Source organism: Mastomys coucha, unplaced genomic scaffold (assembly GCF_008632895.1).
Source record: "Mastomys coucha isolate ucsf_1 unplaced genomic scaffold, UCSF_Mcou_1 pScaffold7, whole genome shotgun sequence".
Classification (NCBI taxonomy): Eukaryota; Metazoa; Chordata; class Mammalia; order Rodentia; family Muridae; genus Mastomys; species Mastomys coucha.
This window is the reverse complement of record NW_022196913.1, coordinates 34,859,893-34,884,041: the sequence shown is the minus strand read 5'-3', so window position 1 is coordinate 34,884,041 and position 24,149 is coordinate 34,859,893. Positions and strand designations below refer to the sequence as shown.

The 24,149-nt window shown below is 44.7% G+C and overlaps 1 protein-coding gene across 5 annotated transcripts in view; it reads right to left on the bottom strand.

Annotated features, from left to right (window-relative positions):
- Positions 1-1,761: 1,761 nt before the first annotated feature.
- The window catches only part of Dusp22 (dual specificity phosphatase 22), a 51,120-nt gene continuing 28,732 nt past the window's right edge, over positions 1,762-24,149 (bottom strand). For 2 of the 5 annotated variants that reach the window (XM_031358366.1, XM_031358370.1), the window contains exons 4-7: positions 16,723-16,772; positions 7,694-7,768; positions 5,334-5,505; positions 4,018-4,529 (exon numbers count right to left, since the gene is read on the bottom strand). In XM_031358366.1, the coding sequence (XP_031214226.1) occupies positions 4,347-4,529; positions 5,334-5,505; positions 7,694-7,768; positions 16,723-16,772 (480 nt within the window). In that variant the 3' untranslated portion in view covers positions 4,018-4,346. Of the gene's footprint in view, positions 2,028-2,239; positions 2,288-4,017; positions 4,530-5,333; positions 5,506-7,693; positions 7,769-16,722; positions 16,773-24,149 lie in introns of those variants that run through there. The other 3 variants (XM_031358367.1, XM_031358368.1, XM_031358369.1) reach the window with 3 other exon arrangements.

The following is a 24,149-nucleotide window of genomic DNA, read 5'->3' as shown; positions in this document are numbered from 1 at the left end:
GTCCCAGGGTACCACTGTTTCTCACCTGGATGGTGGTCACAGCTGCCCCTTTCATGGGCCTCCAATCCATCCTTGACAATACACGGAGGGTCCTGCTCTTAAGCTATTTCATGATGCTCATGAAAATAGCTGTAACCAGGCAACCACCCCAAATCTAAAACACTTCCAGTCCCTCGCATTTCCAGTTAGGAATGTGAGTTTATACTAGTATTAGACTGGCCAGGCCAGGCCAGGCCATTGCCAGCCTGGTCTGCAGCTCACCACTGCCTATGCACTGCGGCTCTGTAGTCACTGGGGATGGCTTGTGACTCCCAGTGCTGATCTCTACACCTTCAGGCTTCCCCACACGTGCAGCCTCAGCCTGGTTTCTCATTCCTTCACACCACACTGGCTTACACGTCAGGTCTCGAATGAGGCTTCACTGCTTTCAAGATGCCCTCCTTTGACACTCTTGCCTCCCTCCTACAGCTCCCGCACTGCACCAGGGTGGCTGCGTGGGGTCTTGCCCATGCCTTTGCTGTCACTACTTCAGCTTACTGTCCTAGGGCTCAGCTGTGAGAAAGACAGATGCCAACGAGACGAATCCTGTTTTCCTTTGTGGACACTGACTATGCTGCAGGCTATAGCAGGTCTGTGTTTGAAGAGAGCTACTGCACTGGAGCATGACCCAGCTCATCTTACAAGCCCAAGTGCCCACACAGGTATGCAGGTGCCATCTTCAGGTGGCCTACAAGTACCGGGTTTGGTCACGAAGAGGATGTCCCCAGACTTCTAGGGTAGGCAGGTCAAGCCTGCACCCAAGGAGCGCCCTGACAAAAGCAAAGTTATTGCTACCCAGGGACTTACCGTGAGGGTAGATGCAGGCTTCAGGTCTGAGTCTTCAGTGAGTGAAATATTTCCTAATCTAAGTTTACAAAGTATAGGGGTGGTGGGTGTTGGAATCACTTGTGGTTACTCAGTGAGGAACAGGCAGGAAGAGACATTAGGCTCTACAACTCGTATTGGCTCAGAAGGATGGGGTCTGTGCCCAAGGAACCTGTCTGTATTCCTGTTCTGTTTTCTTACCCCTCCATAGCCATGATGGTTCCCCTGGGACTGTCATGCGCCTGGCTTCTGCCACCTCAGCGTCCCCATAGGTTACAGCTGGTTTGAGAGACATGCTCAAGGATCCTTGTCTGACACACAGTGTGTCAGGTTCCTACAAGGAGACTACCTGTGAGCATATCAGGAGCCTCCAGGTACATGTGGTTAAGCCCATGTACATTAACTCCTAATATCACCTGCCCCTTACCAGATGGAGACAGGAAAATTTAGTAGCTGGCCTTCAACTGCTCTTCAAGTGAGTTTTGAGTTCCTTCATATAAAGAACTGAAAATGCATTTGGAATGAGTCTGTGGATTGCCTGGTCAGTGTATCACTGTGGTACATGTACTAACCCCAGAGAGACCAAAGACTTACGGTGTTCATTCTGCAGGAAAGCCTCACTCTGTGCCTGAGTTCTTTATGCCCACAGAGGATCAGTGTTTCTTTCGGTGCAGGGATGAAAGATAAGGTAAGGGCATTACTCTGAGCTACAGCTATAGCCCAACAGCCCCAGGACAATTTTACCTTTAGTCATCAGTGTGTTATGTGCCCTTCCTAGCATATGCTGGTCTGCCTTCTGGAGAGAAGCATGTCTTTTGAGCCAAGACTAGGTACACTGGGATCCTCCAGAGAAACACATGTGACCTTCGTATGTCACAAAAGAATACACTGCGTATGATGTCAGACTTGGTTGACTTGCCCTTTATTAAGAAATCTGAATAGCTTTTGGTAATTCAACCATGTAGAATAACACAGTGGATAACACACACCAAGAGACATGTCTGGAGCTGGAGGGCATAACAGGAGGGCAGAGTTCCCACTGCCCACTTCCCAGGTGCCGGCTTCCTCCTTGAGTAGTGTTCATGAGAAGTAGTCACCATTACGAAACAGACAGAGCTCTTGACAGTACTGCATGAGCATTGGTCGGGTCAAAGGAACAACCACAGCAGTGGAGTTAAGGCAAAGATATTTTCTCTTGCTACAGAATCTCCATAGTTCTTAATATATTCCAACATGATTATACATGCATACGGTTTAAAATGAAAAATAAACAAGTATACAAATCACTATTGGATTCTTAAAAATAAACTCTACGTCACTTTTCTTTTTGGCAGCACCAGCCTGAACTTTGCAATCTTTCAGAAACTTCAGATACATTATAGTCTTCTGAGAAAGGCCCAGTACTTCAGAATTCCCGGGGCAGCTGTGGAGAAAGAACATTACTGGCAACAAAAATTAAGACAGTTGAGAACCTATGGAAACAAATGTAGCTGTTCACACATGTGCACACATATTCAGGCTTCACTCTCTATGCTACTGCTTGGCATGGCCTGTACACATGGAGAGTTGGCAACCTCACTTTCCTTGGGCCCCAAAGGGCTCCATACACACAGAACACTGCAGCTTCTCACTCAGTGGGGTTTTAAGCTTCAGAGAAACCTGGTTGCAGTATGAATAGGGAGAGGTTGAGTACATTTTTCATTTGCATGGTTCTACATGCTTAGGAAATGTGAACTGGCATAAATGACTGGACCCCAGACTGTGCAGAGCTTCTTGGGATGCCTGCTGCTACAAACTTTGGGCTAAGGAGCTCTCATGGCCAGAATGTGGGGTCTGATCCACTAGGAAACCTTATGGAAGCCAAACTGCATATTTTAAATAGCCGAGTGACATAAGTATGCTCTTCTCTTTGGTTTCAAAAACAAAAGCCACATGACAAACATTCTCAACTACGAATCAGAGTTGACTGGAGTACCAAAGCAACCCCAACCTTAAAGAAGGAAACGAGAAAGAAAGGAAGAAAGAAAGAAAGAGAGAAAGAAAGGAAGGAAGGGAGGGAGGGAGAGAGAGAGAGAGAGAGAGAGAGAGAGAGAGAGAGAGAGAGAGAGAGAGAGAGAGAGAGAGAGAGAGAGAGAGAGAGAGAGAGAGAAAGAAAGAAAGAAAGAAAGAAAGAAAGAAAGGAGTAAGGAAGGAAGGGGGAGAGAGAGAAAGAAGGAAGGGAAGGAGGGAGGAAGGAAAGAAGGAAGGAAGGAAGGAAGGAAGGAAGGAAGGAAGGAAGGAAGGAAAAAAGAAAGAGAGAAAGAAAGGAGGAAAGAAGGAAAGGGGAGAGAGAAAGGAGGGGAGGAGGGAGGGAAGAAGAAAGGAAAGAGAGCAGAAGGAAAGAGGAAGGAAGAAAGGGAGGAAAGAGAGAAAGAGAGGGAGGAAGGAAGGAAGGAAGGAACAAAGACACCTCATGAAGTAGCTGAGTCAAAGGTCAAGTCCACAGCATACAACAATGAGCTCAGTGAATGCTTAGGCATTTTAAATCACAAACTGCTATGGTGTTTAATAACTGCTCGCTCTTTCCAGTTCCTGCAGGTACATGCACACCTGAGATGAGACCCCTGCAACATGAGGTTAGCCAGAGGCTGAAGTGTGTAACAGCAGACAGGAGGTGGGCCAGAGCTCTGGTGCAGGGCTACTGCGTCTCAGGTCCTCCCCGTCACCATACCATATCACCATGGAAGTCAAATGACACTGGTCCCACACAGAGCAGGCACCAAGTGGAACTCAGGGACATGAAGGGCTGGCAAGGCTGAGGTCTGGTATATTTATCAAGTTCAAGACAATGCTCAGAAAACCCCTCCTTTGTTCCCATAGACATAAAACTCTCTGGGATTGTGCCATCCTTCCTCTGGAGGGTCCTGTCCCCTCCCCTGCACCATCTCAAGATCTGGACCACCACTGTTTCCAGCGGCTCACACCCTGAGTTCTCACCTGAGCTCATCACAGGCACAGGCTGTTACTTGGTGAGTGGCTTTCCAGAGGCCAAGTTCAAATGACTTCCATGTGGACTGAACAATGTGATCATTGCAGTTCTGGCAGCGGGGGGTGTATAACTTTCAGCACCATAAACACTCAGTTTCCACATGCAGAGACACATGTACACGTATACTCGTTCACAATGCATACATTTGTAGGTATATATGCACACTCTTAGACACATACATGCACATTCACGCTCTTGCACACATACAAGAAGTACACAGTGGCTGGGCAGCATCCCAGGCTGGGCAAGTTCAGATGAGGAAAAGATTGGGCGAAGATGGGAGAGTGAAAAAGCCTGAGTAGGGCGGGGTTCTGGGAAGGAGCCCTGAGTGCTCCACCTCGCTGCAACCTCCTCTCGTGGTCCTCAGAGGCAGGAGCCAGCACACCAGGCACACCAGCACATGGTAGGCAACCCAGAAGACCCGCAGCAGGAAGGCAAACACCAGCTCTCTTTGTTAGGTCTCTGTTGTGTAGTTATTGTAGGTGAGAGGAGGCAGGGCTGAAAAGGTGCTCCACCGCCTGGTGCTAGGCCGGGGCTCCATGCGCCCTTGCTCTTTATATTTACCCAGAATATTTTTGGCTTCTTCTGCATCCCGCAAAGGGTTCTCTCCATACTCTTCTCTCAGCCATTGCCGATACTGGAAAAGTTGGAAAAAATCCCAAGTGTTACATACACACACACACACACACACACACACACACACACACACACACACGCACGAATTCCCAGGGACTCTCACCTCTTAAGCAATGGTGAAGTTTCCACATATAAACATGGAAATAAAAGGTCATTGGGCATCAATTACAGTGACAGTCAATGGCAAGCAAGAGAAGTAGCTGTTCCTTTAACTATCTGATATCTGAGCTCATGACTTGGAAATCTGCTGACTATGTATCTACTTAGTAGACTTGGAACAGTTATGTTCTTGTGCCATCTGCCTGTGATAACTAGGACTGATTAAAAGAATCCAGGGAGAAAACTTTATCTTCAGATAAAATTTGCAATTCAGAATCATCTTGTAGAAAGGTGACCTTCTTTACTCCAGCAAAGAAGAGAATACCTGAGTCACCATGAGGAGTGCTGGAAAAGAATGCCTTCCACTCTCATCTGGTTGATCATAACTCTAAAAGCTTGAAGGCTGAGATGAATTCAAAACAAAAAAGAAAAACAAGAAAACACGCCAAACTAGGAAGATTAACTACACCCAGAGAAAGGAACAAGCTGATGTGGAGTACCAGATGCAACCAAACAGCAAAGCCTAAGATCTGTGGCTGCAGGGCAGGAGCACAAAGGATGCAGGACTCTCGGAGGGATGCACAGGGAAACCTTGGACCCAAGGACTTGTGTGGGCCTTCCAGTTCCAAGTGCCACAATTCTCAAAGTGCAAGCATGGCCCAGTGTGGCTGTGTACACCTGAAAAGTTCCCCCCAAGACCACTCACCTGGTACACTTCATGTTTCTCAAACTCCTGCAGCTGCCTTTGGAAGCCCAGGTTGGGGTTGGCACAGGACCTCCCTGCACGAACGGTGTGCAAGGCATCTTCCCAGCCAAAGTCGGTGACAGTCATGATGTATGCGATCACCAGTGTCACACTCCTGGAGACCCCAGCCAGGCTACAGGACCAAGACAGACACATGTTTCAAGGGCAGTGTGGAAACTGAGGATCCATCTCCACCCATCTGAAGGACCCCATTTTAAAGAGCCTGTCTGCCTTTAGGGTTTCATGGAAGCAGGCAAGGCTTACTAGAGAATTATTCAGGATCACACCAAGAACTCTACTGCAGATGCTAGGCTCAAGCATTCTGCAGGGATTTCGGCCTCATTGTCCATGATTTTTCTATAGGATATGGTCTGGATATTTCCTATTTCCTTGGACAGTAGTCTACCTGCAGCACAGAAGGGGGCTTAGGACTTCCAACCCAAACCTGAACTAGCTCCGAAGGCTTCATGGCTTTCTTAACTACCATAGATGAAGTCTAAATCTATGATTTTTAAAGGATATGAAGGTCAGGTCTAGAGTATTCTAATGACAACAATAGTAAACCTGTCTCTTCAGCACTGGCTTGTCACCAGGAATTTTTATTAGGAACTTGCAAGGGAGTTTTAAACAAATATATCCTCTTAGGCTACAATTCTCTATATGAATCCACCAGGAGCCTGGAGAGACCCAGAGATTAGAGGTTTAGACTCTATATCAATGGCCCACAACTGCACTCCCAAGTCACTTTAAACTAAATGCGATGGAAGGCTGAAACAACTATCATCTGTACTGGCTATACCACCTACTTTTAAAGCAGTATAGCAAAAAATTAAAAAACTGTACATTATTTAATACATATAAACATAAATCCATGTAAATCTGTAAAACACCATTCTTAAAGCTACTGAAATATCTCTTGTCTTTTTCTGCTTTTATAGTTACTTGCTTGTGGCTTTTGGGTGTGACTTTTCTGTCTACTGTATTCTGTCAGGGCTGTCACCAGCATAGCACCAAGAGTTACCACTTCATATTGCTTGTGCTACAAGGGTGGGTGCTTTCACTCAGTCAAAAACCTTACACTTTCAGTTAATTAATGTCACGCATTATACAAGACAGAGGGGAGACGGTCAGTCTCCATTCAAACTATGGTAGAGTCCTGACTCCAGAATGTTGCAAGCCATTATTATCACTGCCAGTGCTAACACTCAGCTCGAACTCCCCAGGTGAAAATCAGAGCGCTGTACAAACACTGCACTTACTAAGTATGCTGGCTTGCCTTTCTTGTCACTGTGTGTGCTAGCATGCATGTACAGTTGTCCTTTCTGCCCATGGGTCACTGGTGTGAGAGCTCACTGTGGACACCAGAATCCACGGTGTCTGTCCACAGTCTTATAAGAAGGACATAGTACACAGTACTAGCTGACACATCCTACCAAGCATTTTCATGCATCTGTAGGTAACACTGCAGTGCGCCACAGTGCAAATGCTAGCACAGCACAGTCACCCTACATTGTTTGAGAAATAAGGACAGGGAAAGCCACATGCATGTTTGGTATAGGTATACTTTTTCTGGATATTTTAGATTCATGGTTGAAATAATGGTTTTGAAACCCATGGGTATGGAATGTTGACATTCCATTTATGATTAAAAAGTACAGGATATTGCAGGTAAGTCACTGTCAATAAAATGTTTATTTACTTCTAAGTTTGCTTGGATCACTTTAAAGTAAATTACTAGAACCAAACACACGGAACAAAAGCCCCAACTGGCAAGTGGAAAGGAGTTAGTTTGATATTATAGAAATATATCTCTAAGAGCCCACAGTTGCTGCCAGCGTGGGTAGGAGGAAGCGGGCTTTGGAGTGATCACCATGAGGCCTGGTATGAACTTAATGAGACCAGCTGGCACATGAAAGGCTGTTCTAATGAAATGCCATGCTAGAAATGACAGTCTTCTGTGCCACTAACCTTGACAACAACGTCTAGAAATCCTAGCAGTGACTGAAGCACAAATAAACGCAGAGCCAGTCAGTTTCCTTCCAGAAAAGGAGAAAGGGACTACTGAGGTACGGGGCAGCAGTACAGCACGCACACAAGCTACTGCTCCAACACCACACCCCACATGCCTGCGGCCATGCTGCGCCTCGTGACGGTTATAAACTCTTAACTCTCTGGAACACTGAGCCCCCAATTAAATGCTTCATTTCATACACTGTATTGGTCATGGCATTTCATCACAGCGTTTGAAAAGCAACTAAGATAGAAAGACATCAACTGGAAATGGAACTTATGACAATATACTAAGCAAGAGTCATACATACCAATGTACAAGGCAGCCCTCACCCTGGAGTCGGCACTCATGAATGAATTTAATACTTTCTTTGAAATGTCTTGTCCTATGCAGGAAAAAAGTAACAAGTAACATTTACGGTTTAACATCTGTTGAAAAGAGGCCATTGCTGCCATTTCCTAAGCTGTCTAGAGTCTGCCCATCTAGGGCCAGGCTATACTGGGGCCAGTGTTGCCTGGGCATTACATGCTCACAGGCATGCTGAGGCTTAGAAAATTTCCAAACACCAGAGTTTTAGCTGCGAGCCATCCCTGAATCATGTGGTTGCTGCTGACTGGCAAAAGAACTCCAGCTCTTGCTTAGCCTCCTATGTTCGCCCTGCCTGTCACACTGGCTGTGAAGTCTGTATAGCCACAATGGCTCAGATGAGGAAGGTATCCCTGCTGTGTGGACTTCCAAGCCCTAGAGGCCAGCTTACTTCTGACCTCATGAAAAGCTTAGATATACTACCCGTAATGATCTCTCGAGAGCTCCCTGGTCAGTCTTATCACTGAAGTGCTATATGTCACTGGAGCTGTGGGGAAAGGAATCTTTAGTTTCAACCCTGTTCTTCCACTTTGTGTGGTACTGAAAGCAAGGATGATAGCCCACAGAGGTGACCTGACATGGTATCAGTATGGTTTGCAGTGATGGTGAACATCACAGTTCTTTCTTCTGACCCTTAATCCCTTTGGGTCACTTCTTTTCTGGGCACTTGTTCAGCACACAACTATTCAGGAAAGCCACCGACAAGTTCCGAGGCAATGTGTATGCCTTGCATCATATGGACAGAGATCTGCACTGTAGTGCGTAGCAAGTGAAGTTTGTGGACTATTGCACAGAGCCTTTTTCCAGGTAGATTCTACCTTCAGATGGTTTCCAAAGCACTGAAACCTCCAAAGCTGCCTATGTGCCCAATTCACTTCTCTACAAACACTGAGTACTGTCCATTTGCCAGGGGTTATGATTGGCTGAGAGACAAGTGGAGAATAATTCTCCCTGCAGAATGACAGCCCAAATAAAATGAGTCAGAATGGAAGCTCAGTGAGGTTATACTGGCAAGACGTAGGAAGAGTTTTCATTGATGAATACATATAGAACACACACATCCATGCCTGGCAACAAGTGTCACTGCAAGTGGAGACTCCAAGTGTACCAACACCTAAGGACACCCGACTGTTACAAACATCTCTAGAGAGCACAGCACAGCACAGCACACAACACCACACCAGTTTCTGGTGATTTTTCCAGGAAAAAGGCTCCTAGATGTAAACACAGGAGTCAGAGAACTGAAGAGTTGTTTCCAAATGGCCAATGGCAGGCAAGACTATGTATGTCCTTGCCAAAACCGTGCACCTGGCAGCACTTGTACCCAGGAGCCAGGTGCATGACCAGGTGGGCGGGGCGAGGGCAGGAGGAGACTAACAGCTGACAGGAGCATGAACATGGCTGCATGTGTTGGAAGGTTGTAGCAGAGAGCAGAGTTTCTCATGCTACAAGCCAAACCAGCCACCTGCAGTTAGCCAGGATGCCTCTGACCAAGCTCCGGCACTGATAAGTTGTAGCTATCCAGGCCAGGACACTGATTCCATTGTAGGCAGTTGAGTGCACACAGAGAAAGAAAGAGAAGGCTCTGGGAGAGGAGACCTGTAAAGCTCTCCCTTTCTGAGAAAAGGTTAAGTGCTGCATCTAGCCTCTAGCCTCCAGCAGACAGCTACTGAAGTCTAAGAGCTGATTTAGAGCACAGAACTCCAGGATAAAGTGTGGCAGGATGGAAAGCCAGGTTCCCACAGGATTCCAGAGCTTTGCTGGCAGCCCTGGGAGCACTACTCACTACTCGCAGGCTTCTCAGCAACACCTCTCCCCGAGACACCACCAAAGAGACAGTCCACTCCCAGCCAATGTTCTCTTCCTCATACCAGCACCTAATGGAGGGACTAAAGGCCCAGGCCACCTCGCCTAGGTACAAAGTGTCCTGGGATGGCTGGTTTTAGGTTAACCTGACAGAGGCCAGTCATGTTTGGAAGAGGGAACCTCAACTGAGAGAATGTCCTCACCAGATTGGCCTGTGGGCAAACCTATAGTGCATTTTCTTAATGATAGATGTAGGAGGATCCAGCTCACTGAGAGCAGTGACACTCCTGAGCAGACAGTCCTGTGTATTAGTCAAAGGGAGGCTGAGCAAGCTGTGAAGACCACCAAGTCAGTAGGCGGCATTACTCCATGACCTCTGCATCAGCTCATGCCCTGACCCTGCAGGATGATGGACTGCCAGCAGTAAGATGACATAAACTCTTTCCTCCCCAAGTTGCTGTTGGTCATGGTGTATTGCTGTTTTTACAATAGACTCAAGACATTAGGCTCCAATCTGCCTCACGGCTTATACAGTGGTGTCCATCCTCCTTGTAGGACTCTACGGTCACTTCAGACCAGTCCGAACATCAGGGGATGGCCAGATGGCACATTCCTTTGTCCATAAGTCTGTCTACATTGTGGTTGTCAAGGCTGTACTGGGGTCTCTCTCCTACTGCAGGTCCTGCCTTTTGGTAGGTTTCTTTATGGTGTATAAGCATGGACAAGGAAAAGAGCACTGGAGCCCTGAAAGCCAAACCAGAAGGCAATGGCTGAGAGCTGCCCAGGTGAGGGAAGAAGCCACAGACTGCCTCAGAGCATTTTGCAATGAGCTCGGTGGTGCAAAAGCCAGCTAAGCTCCTCTGAGTGCACAAAGGACTCAGAGTCTTCAGGAAGTTATTGGTTCTACAGGCTCATTAAGGTCTTGCTCAGAAGTCAGGCCAACTCCTCTACTGAGGCCTCTCTGGGAGCAACTTCTTATATCTGTTTTTCAGACCTGCATGTCCCAAACTCTCACACTGTGAAATCAGGCTTCCTATAGACTATGAGACAGGACCTGGATTCAAGAGCCAGCTTTGTTGCATCTGGGTTGAGCAACACCCAAACCTGTACTGAGCCCACAATAGTGTGTAGAAAGAACACTTGCTCCCCCTGATAGCCTTTGCATCCTTTGGTTTGCATGTCTGTATAAGATAAAGGCTAGATCAACAATGACACACAGGATGCTGTTTCTGGCCACCACTGTGCTGGGGGTAAGGACTGTAGAGGCCCAGGGCAGGCAGCTAGCTCAGTCTAAGACACAATGATGCCTTGGGAGAACATGTAGAACTCCACTGTGAGACCTGACTCACACACAAAAGTCAGGCACAAGGCCAAGCCAGGCAGACATTCCTAGAAATGCCTTTTACAAGAAAGGCCAGGAGGTGGGCTGGCCCAATGCTGCTCTGGTTTAAAACTGGGTGTTGCAGAGAGAGCTGTGTGTGGGTTATTTCCAGGGAAAAAAATGACATAAGTCCAAGCTCTGGTCACTAAACTCCCTCCTCCACAGTGGGAAATACCCACCGTCTGGGTTCTTTTATTTCAACTCTGGTCTGAAGCAGAAGCACAGATCTGCACCGCATCCCACCACATGCTGTTTACATGAACACCAGTTCCCTCTTTGTGTTCTTCGTCTAGTTGACAGTTACCCTTACTTCCACACAAAGACAAATGTGATAGGCCTGTCTGCAGCATGAAGCATGCCCATAGGTGTACCACACTCCCTCAATAGTACACAGAGGTGATCATATGAGCTACTGCCAGAGGCCCTAAGAGATCACCTCAGTGGTGGTGGGCAGCTCTGGTGAACAGACATCCTTCATGTGGATTAAGCAGGGAGCCCGGTGGCTGCAAATTGTCCTCCTGCTTTTCAGTGACTAGTACCTTAACCACCCCTTTGCAATATAAGAGGCTGAGAGTGACCATGTGGGTCTTGTTGACCTTCTGAGAGTTCAATAAAACATGGAGGATGAAGAGCGTAAGCCATGTCACATGACACTCTTACATGGAAACTTATTGCTCTAATACTCATGGTCTTAGACACTCTGATCCCTACCTAGTGTGATGTGACAGAGTCCTTAGGTTCGGGGCTTTGCTTACTGTAGTGGGAACCCAATGATCTGGCCAACTGGAGTGGTGGTGGGTCTTACTTCCAAGGCAGTGGTATCAGATGAGGTTGCGTTGATAGCAAACAACATAGAAATACAAGATGAGTTTCCTCTCCAACTGTATCCAAGTGCATACAGAGAAAATCCCACCAGAGGCAAGCACCTATGGTCCTTTTTAAAGCAAATGGATAGAGCACTCTTTGTTGGGAGATTCTTCTTAGGGCTGAACTGGTCCATATTCCCCAGACTCCTCTGCCCATCTCACAGCTACAGCTCTGAAAGCAACCCCAGCATCAATCAATTCCCATGTCTAAAGTAACTTGTGTTACCATACTTTTCATTGTGCTGGATACATTCATTCAAAAAGAGAGCTTAAAAAATAAGAAAACAAAACCCCTTTAAGATGGCATCATTTCACAAAAGAATCTTTTAACTCAGGAGTAACAAGGACAGTCTGAGACTAGAGGACTCTTGCTTGAGTAGAATGATTGCTATTGTAGCACACACCTATTCCAGAGTTCTCATTTACTCCACGACCAGGAGAGCATCAGTGAGGGATTCAAAGACCACAAGAACCCTGTGGAAGCACAGCTACAGGGGTGAAAAGGCTTACCTACCTCTGATCTCAAAAAATTGCTCATTAATGAAAGAAGCAGAAAAAAGATAAATAAAAGAAAAGTGGAAGACAGACAATATCCACTCTACTAAGACAACACTGGCAAACGGCATGGTGGTGATAAGGCCAGGGGGCTCCTGATGCTCCTACGGAGCTCAGTGTACTCCCTACCTTCGCCTCTCCACAAGACCTCCAAACACAGAGACCTGCCTGCCTCTGAATCACAGACCACCACCGAGAGCGCCATTATAGTGTAATGCTATGGACTCCAGAGCCTGAGTGAGCTCCCTTAGAATTCACAGAGAACAGAAAAAAAAAAGTATCCACTAAGTGCTGCTTGGCTACAAACACCAACTTACTCTGCAATAAAGACAAAATAAGCAAATGTAAGTAAATAGGAATCTAAACATCTACTTTTAAAATGTATTAGCATTCCTTACTTGACTAGGGAGAATATACAATCTTATTTTACAAATACTGAAGAATTAACAAAATACCCAATTCTATACATCATCTCTGATGAGATGGGCAGATTATTAACTGAGAAGGTTAAAATGACTTGCTCCAGAGAACCCATAGAGAAAACCAACGCAAACTGGTTTCTTGTACTAAGCTCCAGCACTGGCCACCCGACACACTAACACCCACTCCAACTCTCTTAGAACGACAACATCATGCAAAACACACCACACTAGGGTTGTGAGGTTATCGGGAGATGGAGAACTTGAACTTTTCTATTTCCTGGCTTGGGCAGGCTAGGTGGCTGGGGGAACTGAGCTAAAATTCTGTGCTCGTGTTATCTCAAACCAGTTCTCTGAGTTTCAAGGTCATGGAAGGTCAGAGGGGAAAGAGTCTCTAGGATTAAGGCCAAGACAGAAAACCAACTTTTCTGCAGTTCAGAGCAACTGACAATCAGGAAACTGAAGTGTCAAAGGTCACACCTCTTACTAAACATAATCAGCCTAAATACCTGCTCTTCCAGGGCTCTGCCAAGAAAGAAATACTCAATGTTTATAAAGGTAAGCATTCTACCATTGAGTTATGTCCCCAGCCTAAGATTTATGAAATATAGCACTTCACTCAAACTTAAGATATCATTTTAAAAGTTGCTATGTTTCAAGCAGTAAGCAGTACAGATTTCCAGGAGTTGTTTTGTCATTGAAGAGAGGGAACCAGGCATCAAAACTCAATGTGGTCAGACGAGAGATTGCCGGTTGATAAGTATCGGGGTTACTGAGAGCAAGTTTAACAAACTACTGAAGTTTTCTCTTGCTTTAGTTACCCAAAGCACTAAGAATTATCTTGGGGTTGGAGTGACGGTTTAGTCTCAGCAGCTGGAGCACCGGCTGATATTCTAGAGGACCTAGGTTTAGTTCCTGGTGCACACATGGCAGCTAACAAGTTGACTGTAACTCTAGCTCTAGGGGATCCATAGCCATCTTCTATCCTCTGTGGGCTTGTATGTTCATGGTAAATAGACATACAAACAGGCAAAATACCCATATCTATAAAATTAAACAGATCTTTTCCTTAAAAGAGGTATTAAAAATAAATACATTTCAATAAAAAAGGACGCTGATCTCCTGACCACCTGCACCATTGGTTGATACAGAAGGTGAAGGTTCACTGAGAACTCCTAGTGTATTGTGAGTAGTTAATGCAGGAGACCCTAGATAAGTCACATTAGACAGGCGAGCATTTGATTCAATCATGGAATCACATTCACTGTTACAGTCTGAGTACCCCTTCCCCAGTTTGTTTATTGGGACCTTAGCTCCTAAATCTGGCAGTGGTGGAAGACAGGGCCTGGTATGTAGGGTCTGGGTTAGGTAGTGTCTCCATGACCATCTAAATAAAGTGCTTTCCTTCCACCTCCTCCACACACCGTTTTTGCCTTTCTACCACAGTATTATGAAGCAGTAACGAGTCTCTCCACAGATGTGGCAGCCTAGTCTTGGACTTCAAGCCCTCTAAACTGTGGGATCAAACTTATTTCCTTTCTGTATTTATCACCCAGTCTCAGATATTCTATTATAGCAACAGAACTCAATGAAGATACTCAGCCATCTTCACTGGCAACAGATAAATAAAACTTAAGCTGTCACCAAAACTTATCTCAATAATCGTTCCTGTAACTCTGAAGAATAGCAGAAATAGATTCATACTTTGAATGCCCAGAGTTCACAGAAATATGCTCACGTAGATCTGACTGTGCCATTCCAAAGCCTAAAGATGGGCATTTTCAGATGAGAATTGAACGTAACTAGTTAAAACGACCTGACACAGTAGGTGAGACTGGTTTGAAATCTAGGATTTTCTGACACTTGAATTTGGTTGTTCTGTTCACTTGTCCATAATGCAGGATTGTAATGAGATCACTGTTATGGAAGATGAAGGCAGCACTTAGCTCCTAGGAAAGTCTTATAGCAGCTCAAAGGCCAGGGGCCACGTGTCCTGACAGCACATACTCAGGATAGGTTCCAGCTAGATTCCTGACAGTCAGGTATTGACACTTTCAACAACACGGTCGAATTTTGGTTGTAGAGGAGAGCAAAGCAATCATTCCAAAAATAGTCACCAAAACAAGGGTAGAAGATTGTGGTCTTCGGAGAAAGGCAGCGCCTCACTTCCTTCCGCAGGGACCATGCCCTTCCAACCACTTCTGTTTCTTGACACGACTAGTAACCAAGGAAGTTCTCCAATGTTGCTGTTTCTCCTTCCAGATGAGCCTACTACTTTGTGTTCCTAGTGAAATATCCCTGTTCCTTTCTCAGTCTTAAAGTCTCACCTCTCTGTGAAAGATTAAGAGTTTGGGGTAGAGATAGACCCTGGCCTGGGCAGAATGTATCTGTACCAACTTCCCACTTCCTCAGCTCTTTCCTGGTCTAACTCTATACCCTCTGTCCCCTGTCCAGCTAACCACTGACCAATAGACTACACCACCCGTCCTGCAATAGGTAGGTCTATAAAGTCACAGCCTAATCCATGACTTCTCTGCTCTCTGGCAGGGAAGACTTAAGGATGGCTGACATTCCAGCTTCTTTTAGAGAAGCTGGTCAGTTGGAACAGAAAACAAGTGTGTAGTCTGCCTCACTGACATAAAAGATTTGTATGCACCAGCACCTATACACAGTGGGGGATGAACCCTGTGGTCTTCCAGACTCAAAAAGACTATTTGAATCTGGAGTGCCTCTGACGGAAACACTAGCACATGGATCCAGGAGGGCTGTTGTGCTGGTCCCCAGTATCCAGGCCAAAAGAGCCAGAAAATCAGAAGCCAGGGATTCACAAAGTGATGGTGCTCCTAGCACCTCAGCCTGCAAGGGTCAAATGCAGCCATGGGGGAACTATCACCTATCCATGCTGGGCCTCATTGAGACCAAGGGTACTTGTTGCACTTATAACTGGGTCTCCAAGGCTCCATCCCATCTTATCAAGGCTGCAATGACGACATTAAGGTGAGCTGCAATTGTGAGTCCATCTTAACTTGTTAAAATGACAAAGAAGACCCTAGGAGATAGGCTGGTGGATAAAGGTGCTTTCTGCACAAGCCTGAACCTGAAACAAATCCTTGGGAACCAGAGTGAAGAAGAAACCTGACTCTTGTAAGTTGTCCTTTGACCCCCAAGTGTATATAGCATGACACACATGTCCACACATTCATGGTCTTCAAGTACTCCCATTTCTTAGTTAAGACAGTCACTCTCATTGGTCTGGGATGCACCATGCAAACCAGGAAAGCTCTCCTATGAATTTCCAGAGATCCTCCAACACCTCCCATTTTTGTAGGCTCTGGGAATCTGAACTTAGGTCCTCAAGCTTGCAAGGCACACTTGAGTCCATGTATGTGGAGGTAAGAGATTGCTGACCAGTATGTTCTCCATCATTCCTCACCTCAGTTTTTGAGACAGTCTCTCCCTGAATCTGGAACTCATTAATTTGGCTAGACTAGCTGAGCAATGCACTCCGAGGATCAATTTATCTCTAGGTCTCTAGCACTGGGGTTGCAGACATGCCTGTACTAGACTTTACATAGGTGTTTGGGTCCTGAACTCTGGTCCCCAGGCTTGCAGAAAAGGCACTTTACAGACTGAGCCTTCTCCTTAGACTTAAAAGACCCTTCCTGCGGACATCCCAGCCTCCAAGAGTTACAGCAGGACTGGAAAGTAATAAGGTGTCTCCAGCCAGTTTGGCATTCATTTCTCCAGTTTGAGTTCAGTAAACTCCCTCTCCCTTCCTCAGGGGAGCAGCTATGCAAGGACACTGACAATCCCTAGGCTCTCACCATGCTTGCTTACTTGCCTTCAGAGCCCTGTATTTGCTTTTCATTTGGCATAAGAACTGCTGGAAGACACTCTGCACTTGCTTTTAATTTCTCCAAAAAACACAGAAAAGAAAAAAACTTACAGGTTTTGAGATGGTGTGTCTGCTGCTGGAATACACAGGTATTTAACTCCCTGTAGAAAGATTAAAAAATCCATAAATATAAATAAGGAAGATCATACACAGTGGAGTAAAGTATTAAAAGGAACCATTTACTCAGGTCAAAAAACAAGAAAAAGGAGAAGTTTTTTTTTTTTTTTTTTTGGTTTTTTTAAAACTCATCTTTTGTTGCCTAGGCACTGAGGAAAAGCTCTTTAACTTGGGTTCCTGATTCTTTTCCATGGGCATGACAATATTCATGCTTTGGTTTGCAAGCAGCATATGTAATAAATTTAAATAAAATCTGAGGGACCCAAAAACAAACAAACAAACAACAAACCACAACAAAGAAGAAACAGACGCGGGCACTTGGGTGTCAAGGTTCACAGCTGTCATCTTAGCACTTGCTTACATGCTTTCTGTGTCTTTTGGACCCTGAATATCCCAAAGGGAGACAGTGCTAGTCAACACCTTCAAAGAGGCTTGGAACGGAGATGTCATGTCATAGCTTTCTGTGTCATCTTAGTGTTATAAGAATTACAATTCCATTACTAGGCTGTTGAAACCTAGAAACAATGTTACTTGCTTTGCAGAACAGTAAAAATTTGAGTGATTAACTAATATATTTCTTTATTTCCCTCTAATTTGATGGAAAAATCTTTAGCCAAAGTAATGATTCAAAATTATCCCAAACTTAAGTCTTATAAAAAGAAACAAAGCTGGTTTTCTTCTGTACAGGAAAGATAGACATGGTAGTTCTAAAATCCTCAATGTCAGTCAACAAAGGGCACACAGATCTCAACGTCCTTGGCAGTGGAGTATGGTAAAGGACAGATGAATCACTCATAAATCTTCTCCTGGATTTGCCCACTGTTGCAGAATCTTGTCAACACATCTTGGACAGCCAGAGAGAAGAACTAACTAGTGTGAGAGGCACTTGATGGCCAATAATGATGCAGATATAGCCAAGTCCCCTGGGAAAGGAAGTTACAAAGCCACCTGCTTTTTAGATTTACTTGTTGTCCTTCTGTAATTTTTACTGCTGATCCAGTCACTCTGAGGGTCACTGGAGCTACAACTGGACAGCTACAATACAGACATCATGCCTACCCACCCTGATGCTTGGGTACAGGCTCAGGTCCAGGCCTTCTATTCCCAGTAAACTAACAGAAGGCAACCCGTGACCTAGCAGAAGGGTCAGAGGTTGGCAGCTCATGCTTTGCTGGTACAGGAGGAGGCAGAACACACGAGACAGCTGTCTAATGAGAATGGTGAGCTGGTCCTGGGACTTCAGCATGGAGCCCATTTCTCCAGCTCTCTGAGCCTCTACCTACCTCTTAACGCCCTTAATCCTCTTAATCTGCTGAAACTGATCAATTGTCAGCAAATAAATACCCGAATGGAATGGTACAATCCCATCCCTTCCCATCTGCCATTATGGTTGGAGGGGGAGTTCATGGGGAAAAACCCTCAAAAATAAAAATCAATTTCCCCTCATTTCTTTTTCAAGCTTTGAAGAAAATTTATTTAATCATATTTTTTAAAGAAATCATTATACATATACCAGTTATTGTATCTTTTAATACAGTCTTTTGAGTCTTGGAGAAGATTCATTTTACCTCTGTTTGTCCCAATAGAATCACTTCACCCAAGAACAAATGGACTTTGCCAGAGTGTAAGATCTGCCAGCAGGGAAGAGAAGGGAAGCAATGAGATCTCCATTGTATGGCTTAGACTTGCCAGTCCCACCTTCCACTTCTCCCCCTGTCTTCATGTTTCCTGGGCCCCAGGAGCTGTGCTATGCTGGGAACACTGACCAGTTATTTTAAACATCTAAAGCTCTTCCAAACCTGGTGGTGTATTACAGTATAATTTGAAGGGTAAGACACTAGAAAAGAAAGCCCTTCTGCCAAAAAACGTCATTTCCCTCCTCTTTTCCCCTGAGAGCTGCATGCGCGTTGTCTAACACAGACAGCCATTGCTTCCTCCAGCTGCCACAGGAGTGGGAGTGCCTCATTCTTTTCTTTGGCTTCTGAGTGAGAGCCGGTACTTAGTTGGTCAGGCTCAGGAGCTTGTGAAATCCCTCTTCCCACATTCTTCCTCCATCCTCATGGCAGGCCACAATTCCAGAGGAATAGGATTCTCAAGTGTGCTACCTACTGCCATCTCAGCCTGGCAACTCCCATCAGGCAAGAGGCTAAGTGAACTCCTCTAGGACAGCACAGAAATGCCTACCTCTCTCCCTCCTGCTGATGGATAGCTATTGGCAGAATCTAAAGTCAGCCCAGTCTGTATACTGGGAAGATAGATCAAGACAGAGAAAACACAGAGGATGGACATAGGTTAGGCCACATAGCATTTTGACTACTTAGAGCATAAAGTATATACCTTGATCACTTGTTAGCAGGGAATCATTGTTTCCTTTAGGCTATGCCAGACAGGGCCACATTTTCTTGTGTGCTACGTAAGGCACAGAAGCAAAGAAGCTTGGGCCCACAAAGTAGAACCAGTCTAGTGTGCAGGGGGCTCTACCAGCCAGAGGAAAGGAAGTTAATTGTGGCCCTTCTAGGCCTCTTGCCCCCATAGTGGAGAAGGGCATGTAGCACCTTCAGCTTCCTACTCCTGCAACTTGTAAAAATGAATGTGTGCCTCTCAGTTATATTTGCGTACCTTGTGTTGTTAAACCAAAACAGAGAAAAAGACAAGACAATGTAGCATCGAAGATTATATAACCACAAGAACACTTAACTTCCTGGAATGATCCTGGCCCATGGTTGGCACTCATTCAAAGTCCAAGTGCTGCAGATAGGTGCTAATAAACCCCAAAAAGGTCACAGTGTGAGAAGGGTCCAGTGTGTGTGTGTGTGTGTGTGTGTGTGTGTGTGCGCGCGCGCGCGTGTGCGTGCACTATTAAGTACCACTGGGAAAGAAGACAGCTGGGTTTTAGGCCATGCAAAGGGCATGCTGTCTACATATGCTCTAATGACACTCAAACAGAACACAAACCACTTCACTATGACCTACAATAAGAAATATGCAAATCAAGTCATTGAAGAGTCAAAACTGTCAAAAAGGCTTAGCTGCTCGCCCCCAAAGGCATCTATTTTATCGTGACTTAGTCATTAACAAAGCACAGATATCTTTGAGGCTACGAAAGGCAGAACTACAGCTACCTAAAAAAGGCGTCAGATGCCTGCACATGTGCACAGCTTTTAACAGTTAGTTACTAATTCAGAGAGCACCACTGAGACCCCTGTACCTCCAGAAAGCTGGGCTGACTTAAATCACCCTGTTCTAATGAGTGGAATGACATTTCCTATCTATGAACTATACAGAGGATTGTTCTTTGGTGAGCTTTGCAGGGTGACAGATGAAGGAGGCAGTGATGTGTTTAGTTACATTGTGTAGAGGACAGCAAAAAAGAAGGTTAAAATAAAGAACTTAGAAAAACCCACCAACTGAAAATCTACATGTAGTAAAAATAGGAACAATGATTCCAGCAGTGTATATAGCATGTGCTCTATATTTTCTGCTTCATGTGCTCTATATTTTCTGCTTCATGTGCTCTATATTTTGAAACACATAAAAATAAAATTGTTTCTCTTCTTCCTTGAGATAAAATTCTTCTTTTTGGGGGTGGTGGTGGTTTGAGACAGGGTTTCTCTGTATAGCTCTGCGGTGTCCTGGAACTCACTCTGTAGACCAGGCTGGCCTCGAACTCAGAAATTCGCCTGCCTCTGCCTCCCAAGTGCTGGGATTAAAGGTGTGTGCCACCACTGCCCGACGAGATAAAATTATTACAAAATAAAGAAGAATAAAAAATGAGTACTTTCTATGGTGTCTCAGAACAGTAGACTGGTGGGAAGCCAATTAGCATTTATGGAGTTATTAAATATCAAGTCAAAACTTTTCAAACTGCAGAACAGTTTCATGTTGCATTAAAGCAGGAAAACTGGATCAGTTAGTGATCTGCCAGTGCTTTAAAAAAGTCACGGCTCCTATGGGACGCTTCTTTGTCCTCTGTGGCCTCCTGAGGAGCCAACACAACCAGCAGAAATACAGAAACAGCAGCAATACAGATGAGCTTGGCACCAGAGACAAGAAACAAGGGGATGTGTAAACACCCTGTGCCCACAGTGATGGACAGGCATGCTCAACAGTCACCACTCCAAGAACCAAATGGCACAAAAAGCTAGAAAACCCAAGACAGAAGTAAAGGAGTTACAAGGGATTGGCCTGCCCTGAGAAGCTTCCTGCTGAAATTCTTGTGTTTAGGTTTTGAAATTACGTCAATAGACAACACTGGGTCAAGAAGAAAGTTAGAAAGAAATTACATATCACTGGGAAAGAAGAAAGTTCAGAAAGCTTACCAAAGGCTTGATCTGAACAAACCAGAACTGTCGTATTCTCAAAAGCTCCACCATTTTTCAGTTTTCTGTTTCAGCAAGTATAATAACCACTAAAAGGTAGAGGTTTGCCTTTCTTTGGACTGAAACTAAAGATTACAGTTCAAACAATATGCACATACCTGAAAAGCAGAGCCAAGCTGCTGATCACAAAACCAGGAAAGAGGCCAAACTCTTGTTTGTTTCAAGTGCAATTTGTAAAACTACCCCCACCCCTAGACATAGTAAGAGTCTTCTGAGAATCCAGGTGACCTGCTGTGCACAAGATCCAGCTGTGCACAACCATTCTTTCTCACAAGAAAGCAAGGGTGAAGCATGCAGAATTCTACAGCAACATGGCTGGACCCTGGGGCATTATAGCCCGTACATTCAATTTTCCTTATATGCAGGAGCTGAAGCTGTTCTCATACAGGTGACCTAGTAGATATTAGAACCTGGGCAGGCTCAGGAAGAGAGGGATGTGCAGATTAGATTAGTGGTGGCAAAGAGGATGATGTCAGAGACGATTATTCCAGAAACCGTGGCTGGGACACACGGGTGGCCACAGCAGAGAAGATGGAGGTTGCACATGTTGTTCTGATTCAATTACTACACACTGTACAATACTTGTGGTAAAATATGTACAAACACCATGTATCTTTAAAAAAAAAACCAACTGTATCCTTGTAGAAATACTAAAAACAAATGGAGGAACATAAATTCTGGAAGGGAATAGAAATGCATATGATGGAAAAAATTATTTTAGCTGCCAGAAAAGATGTCACGATTAGACTTGAGCACCAGAGACAGGATGGGTGAACCAAGGGGCTTCCTCCTACAAACATGACATCTCTTCTTTGACAAACAAGTCCACTCAGATTTCCAGGAAGCCTGCTAAGCAGGTCTTTCCAGCTCTAAACATGCAAGTCCTAATGACACAAGGACAGATTAAAACTGAAAGCCTACTGAGGACTAATTTCACCAGTCCCCAACTACCAATTCTCCACTCCCAGAAAGAAAAAAATTAAAATTAAAAGCAAAATTAAAATTTGGACTGACCTCATTTGCTCAGAACCTAGAACATGACTTTCTGCACTACTACAAAACTCACAAAGTCAGCTATGTGTCCTGGCACACACTTTTGATCTCAGTACTTGGGAGGCAGAAGCAGAAGAATCAGAGTTCAAGTCCATTTTCAGCTATGTAGCCAGTATGAGGCAAGCCTGAGCTACATGAGATCCTGTCTCAGAACAGAAACAATCAAAACTCCAAAATCACACAGCAAATTGTATTGGTGAAGACAACTCCTAGCACTGAGGCAGGCAAGGAAATCGGTTAGTAACCTGGGACCCAGCTTGGTTTGGGTTATACACACTCCCGCTCACTAGTAATGCACCAGGCAGCCTAGAGTCTTTTCCTGTAAGTACTGTGCACACACAGTCCTCTTTGAATAAAGCACCTAGCAACATTAGATCCCTGCCTGCGCTGGACTACATGTACACCCCTCTCTAAAAAAAAAAAAAAAAAAAAAAAAAAAAAAAAAAAAAAAAAAAAAAAAAAAAAAAAGATAAACCTCTAATACATCAAATTTAGACACTTTCTATTAAAGTGTAATCCCAACGTATCTAATAAGAAGAATAGACAAACTGTTCCAGTTTGAACTGGTTTGGAGTATATTCACAGTAAAGCAAAACTATGTATGCTCAAGTAATCTTTCAGGGAAAATCCCCTACTTATTATCCTATGCATAATTGGGTATTCATGTAATTAAATCTGATGCATTGTGGGAACAAACACAGTAGAAAAATGATTAGATAATCTATCACTCAAAATAGAGAGCAACTCAATTAGTAACCAAAGTTGTTCTTCTCTTGAGTCCATCAAAGGAAGCACTGAACAATAAATGGGGCCTAGAATATCTTTCTTTACCCATGGCCTGCTGCTCTCTGGCTGATCTTTTCTACTGTTTTGGTCTGAATAATTTCCTTGCTACTTTGGCAAATCTGTGTCAGCACTCATCTTCGGTTCTCTGGACTAGAAGCCAAGCACCTGGAAACACCCAACACCCATACTGGACCACTAGTACTTGTTTCTATTATGTAAAGTAAATATACATAATGTAAATCTACCATCTTAAATTTATTTTACTTTTTTCTAGGAAGAACTAGAGACTGAGCCAAGGCCTTGCACAAGCTAGACAAACGCTCTACCACCACTACAACATTATTCCCAGCCCTCCTTTCATTTTCTATTTTGACATATGACCCTACTTAAGTTGCCAAGATTGGCCTTGAACTTGCATCCTCTACCTCAGCCTCCTTAGCAGCTGCAGTTACAGGCCTGCGCCACCAGGTTTGATTTGATTTGATTTGTTTGTTTGTTTGTTTGTTTGTTTGTTTGAAGTGGAGATTCCCAGGCTGGTCTTGAACTTCTGAATCCCCATCTAATCTCTTCAAATGCCCATGTCTACACAGATAGCCACTGTGCCAGGTACCATACTGACCTTTCCTAAGTGAACATTTCCATGGTTGTACATCATCACCATCATCCCTATCTGGAGCTTTTACTCTTCTTCCCAAATCAGACTCTGTACCCATCACACACTAACTCCTATCCTTCCCTACTCATTACCCCTGGAGATGGCCATTCTCATCTCTGTCCCTGTAGACACTAGCACTTTCGTATCTTATACAAACCTAAAGCAAGTAAACTTTGAAAAACTAGATTCTTAGAGGTCACGGACCTAAAAGATGACAATTGTTGACTTGAAACTTCCTTGAGATGCACATTCCAGATGAGAGCATGTTAGTCTCCTCCTAGCTCACTTAGATCACAGCTGAAGACAAACGCCGTCTTGTAGTGATACTCCATAACGCATGCTTTAAGTCTCAATTCTGAACTGAAAAGGCATCTGAAAGTACCCATATGCCACTGATTCTTCCTGCATGCTAAATTTAGGCAATATACTACATATAACAACTTCCAAGAACACTGTGGTCCTTGGAGGGGTTTGTGACGGGGGCGGGG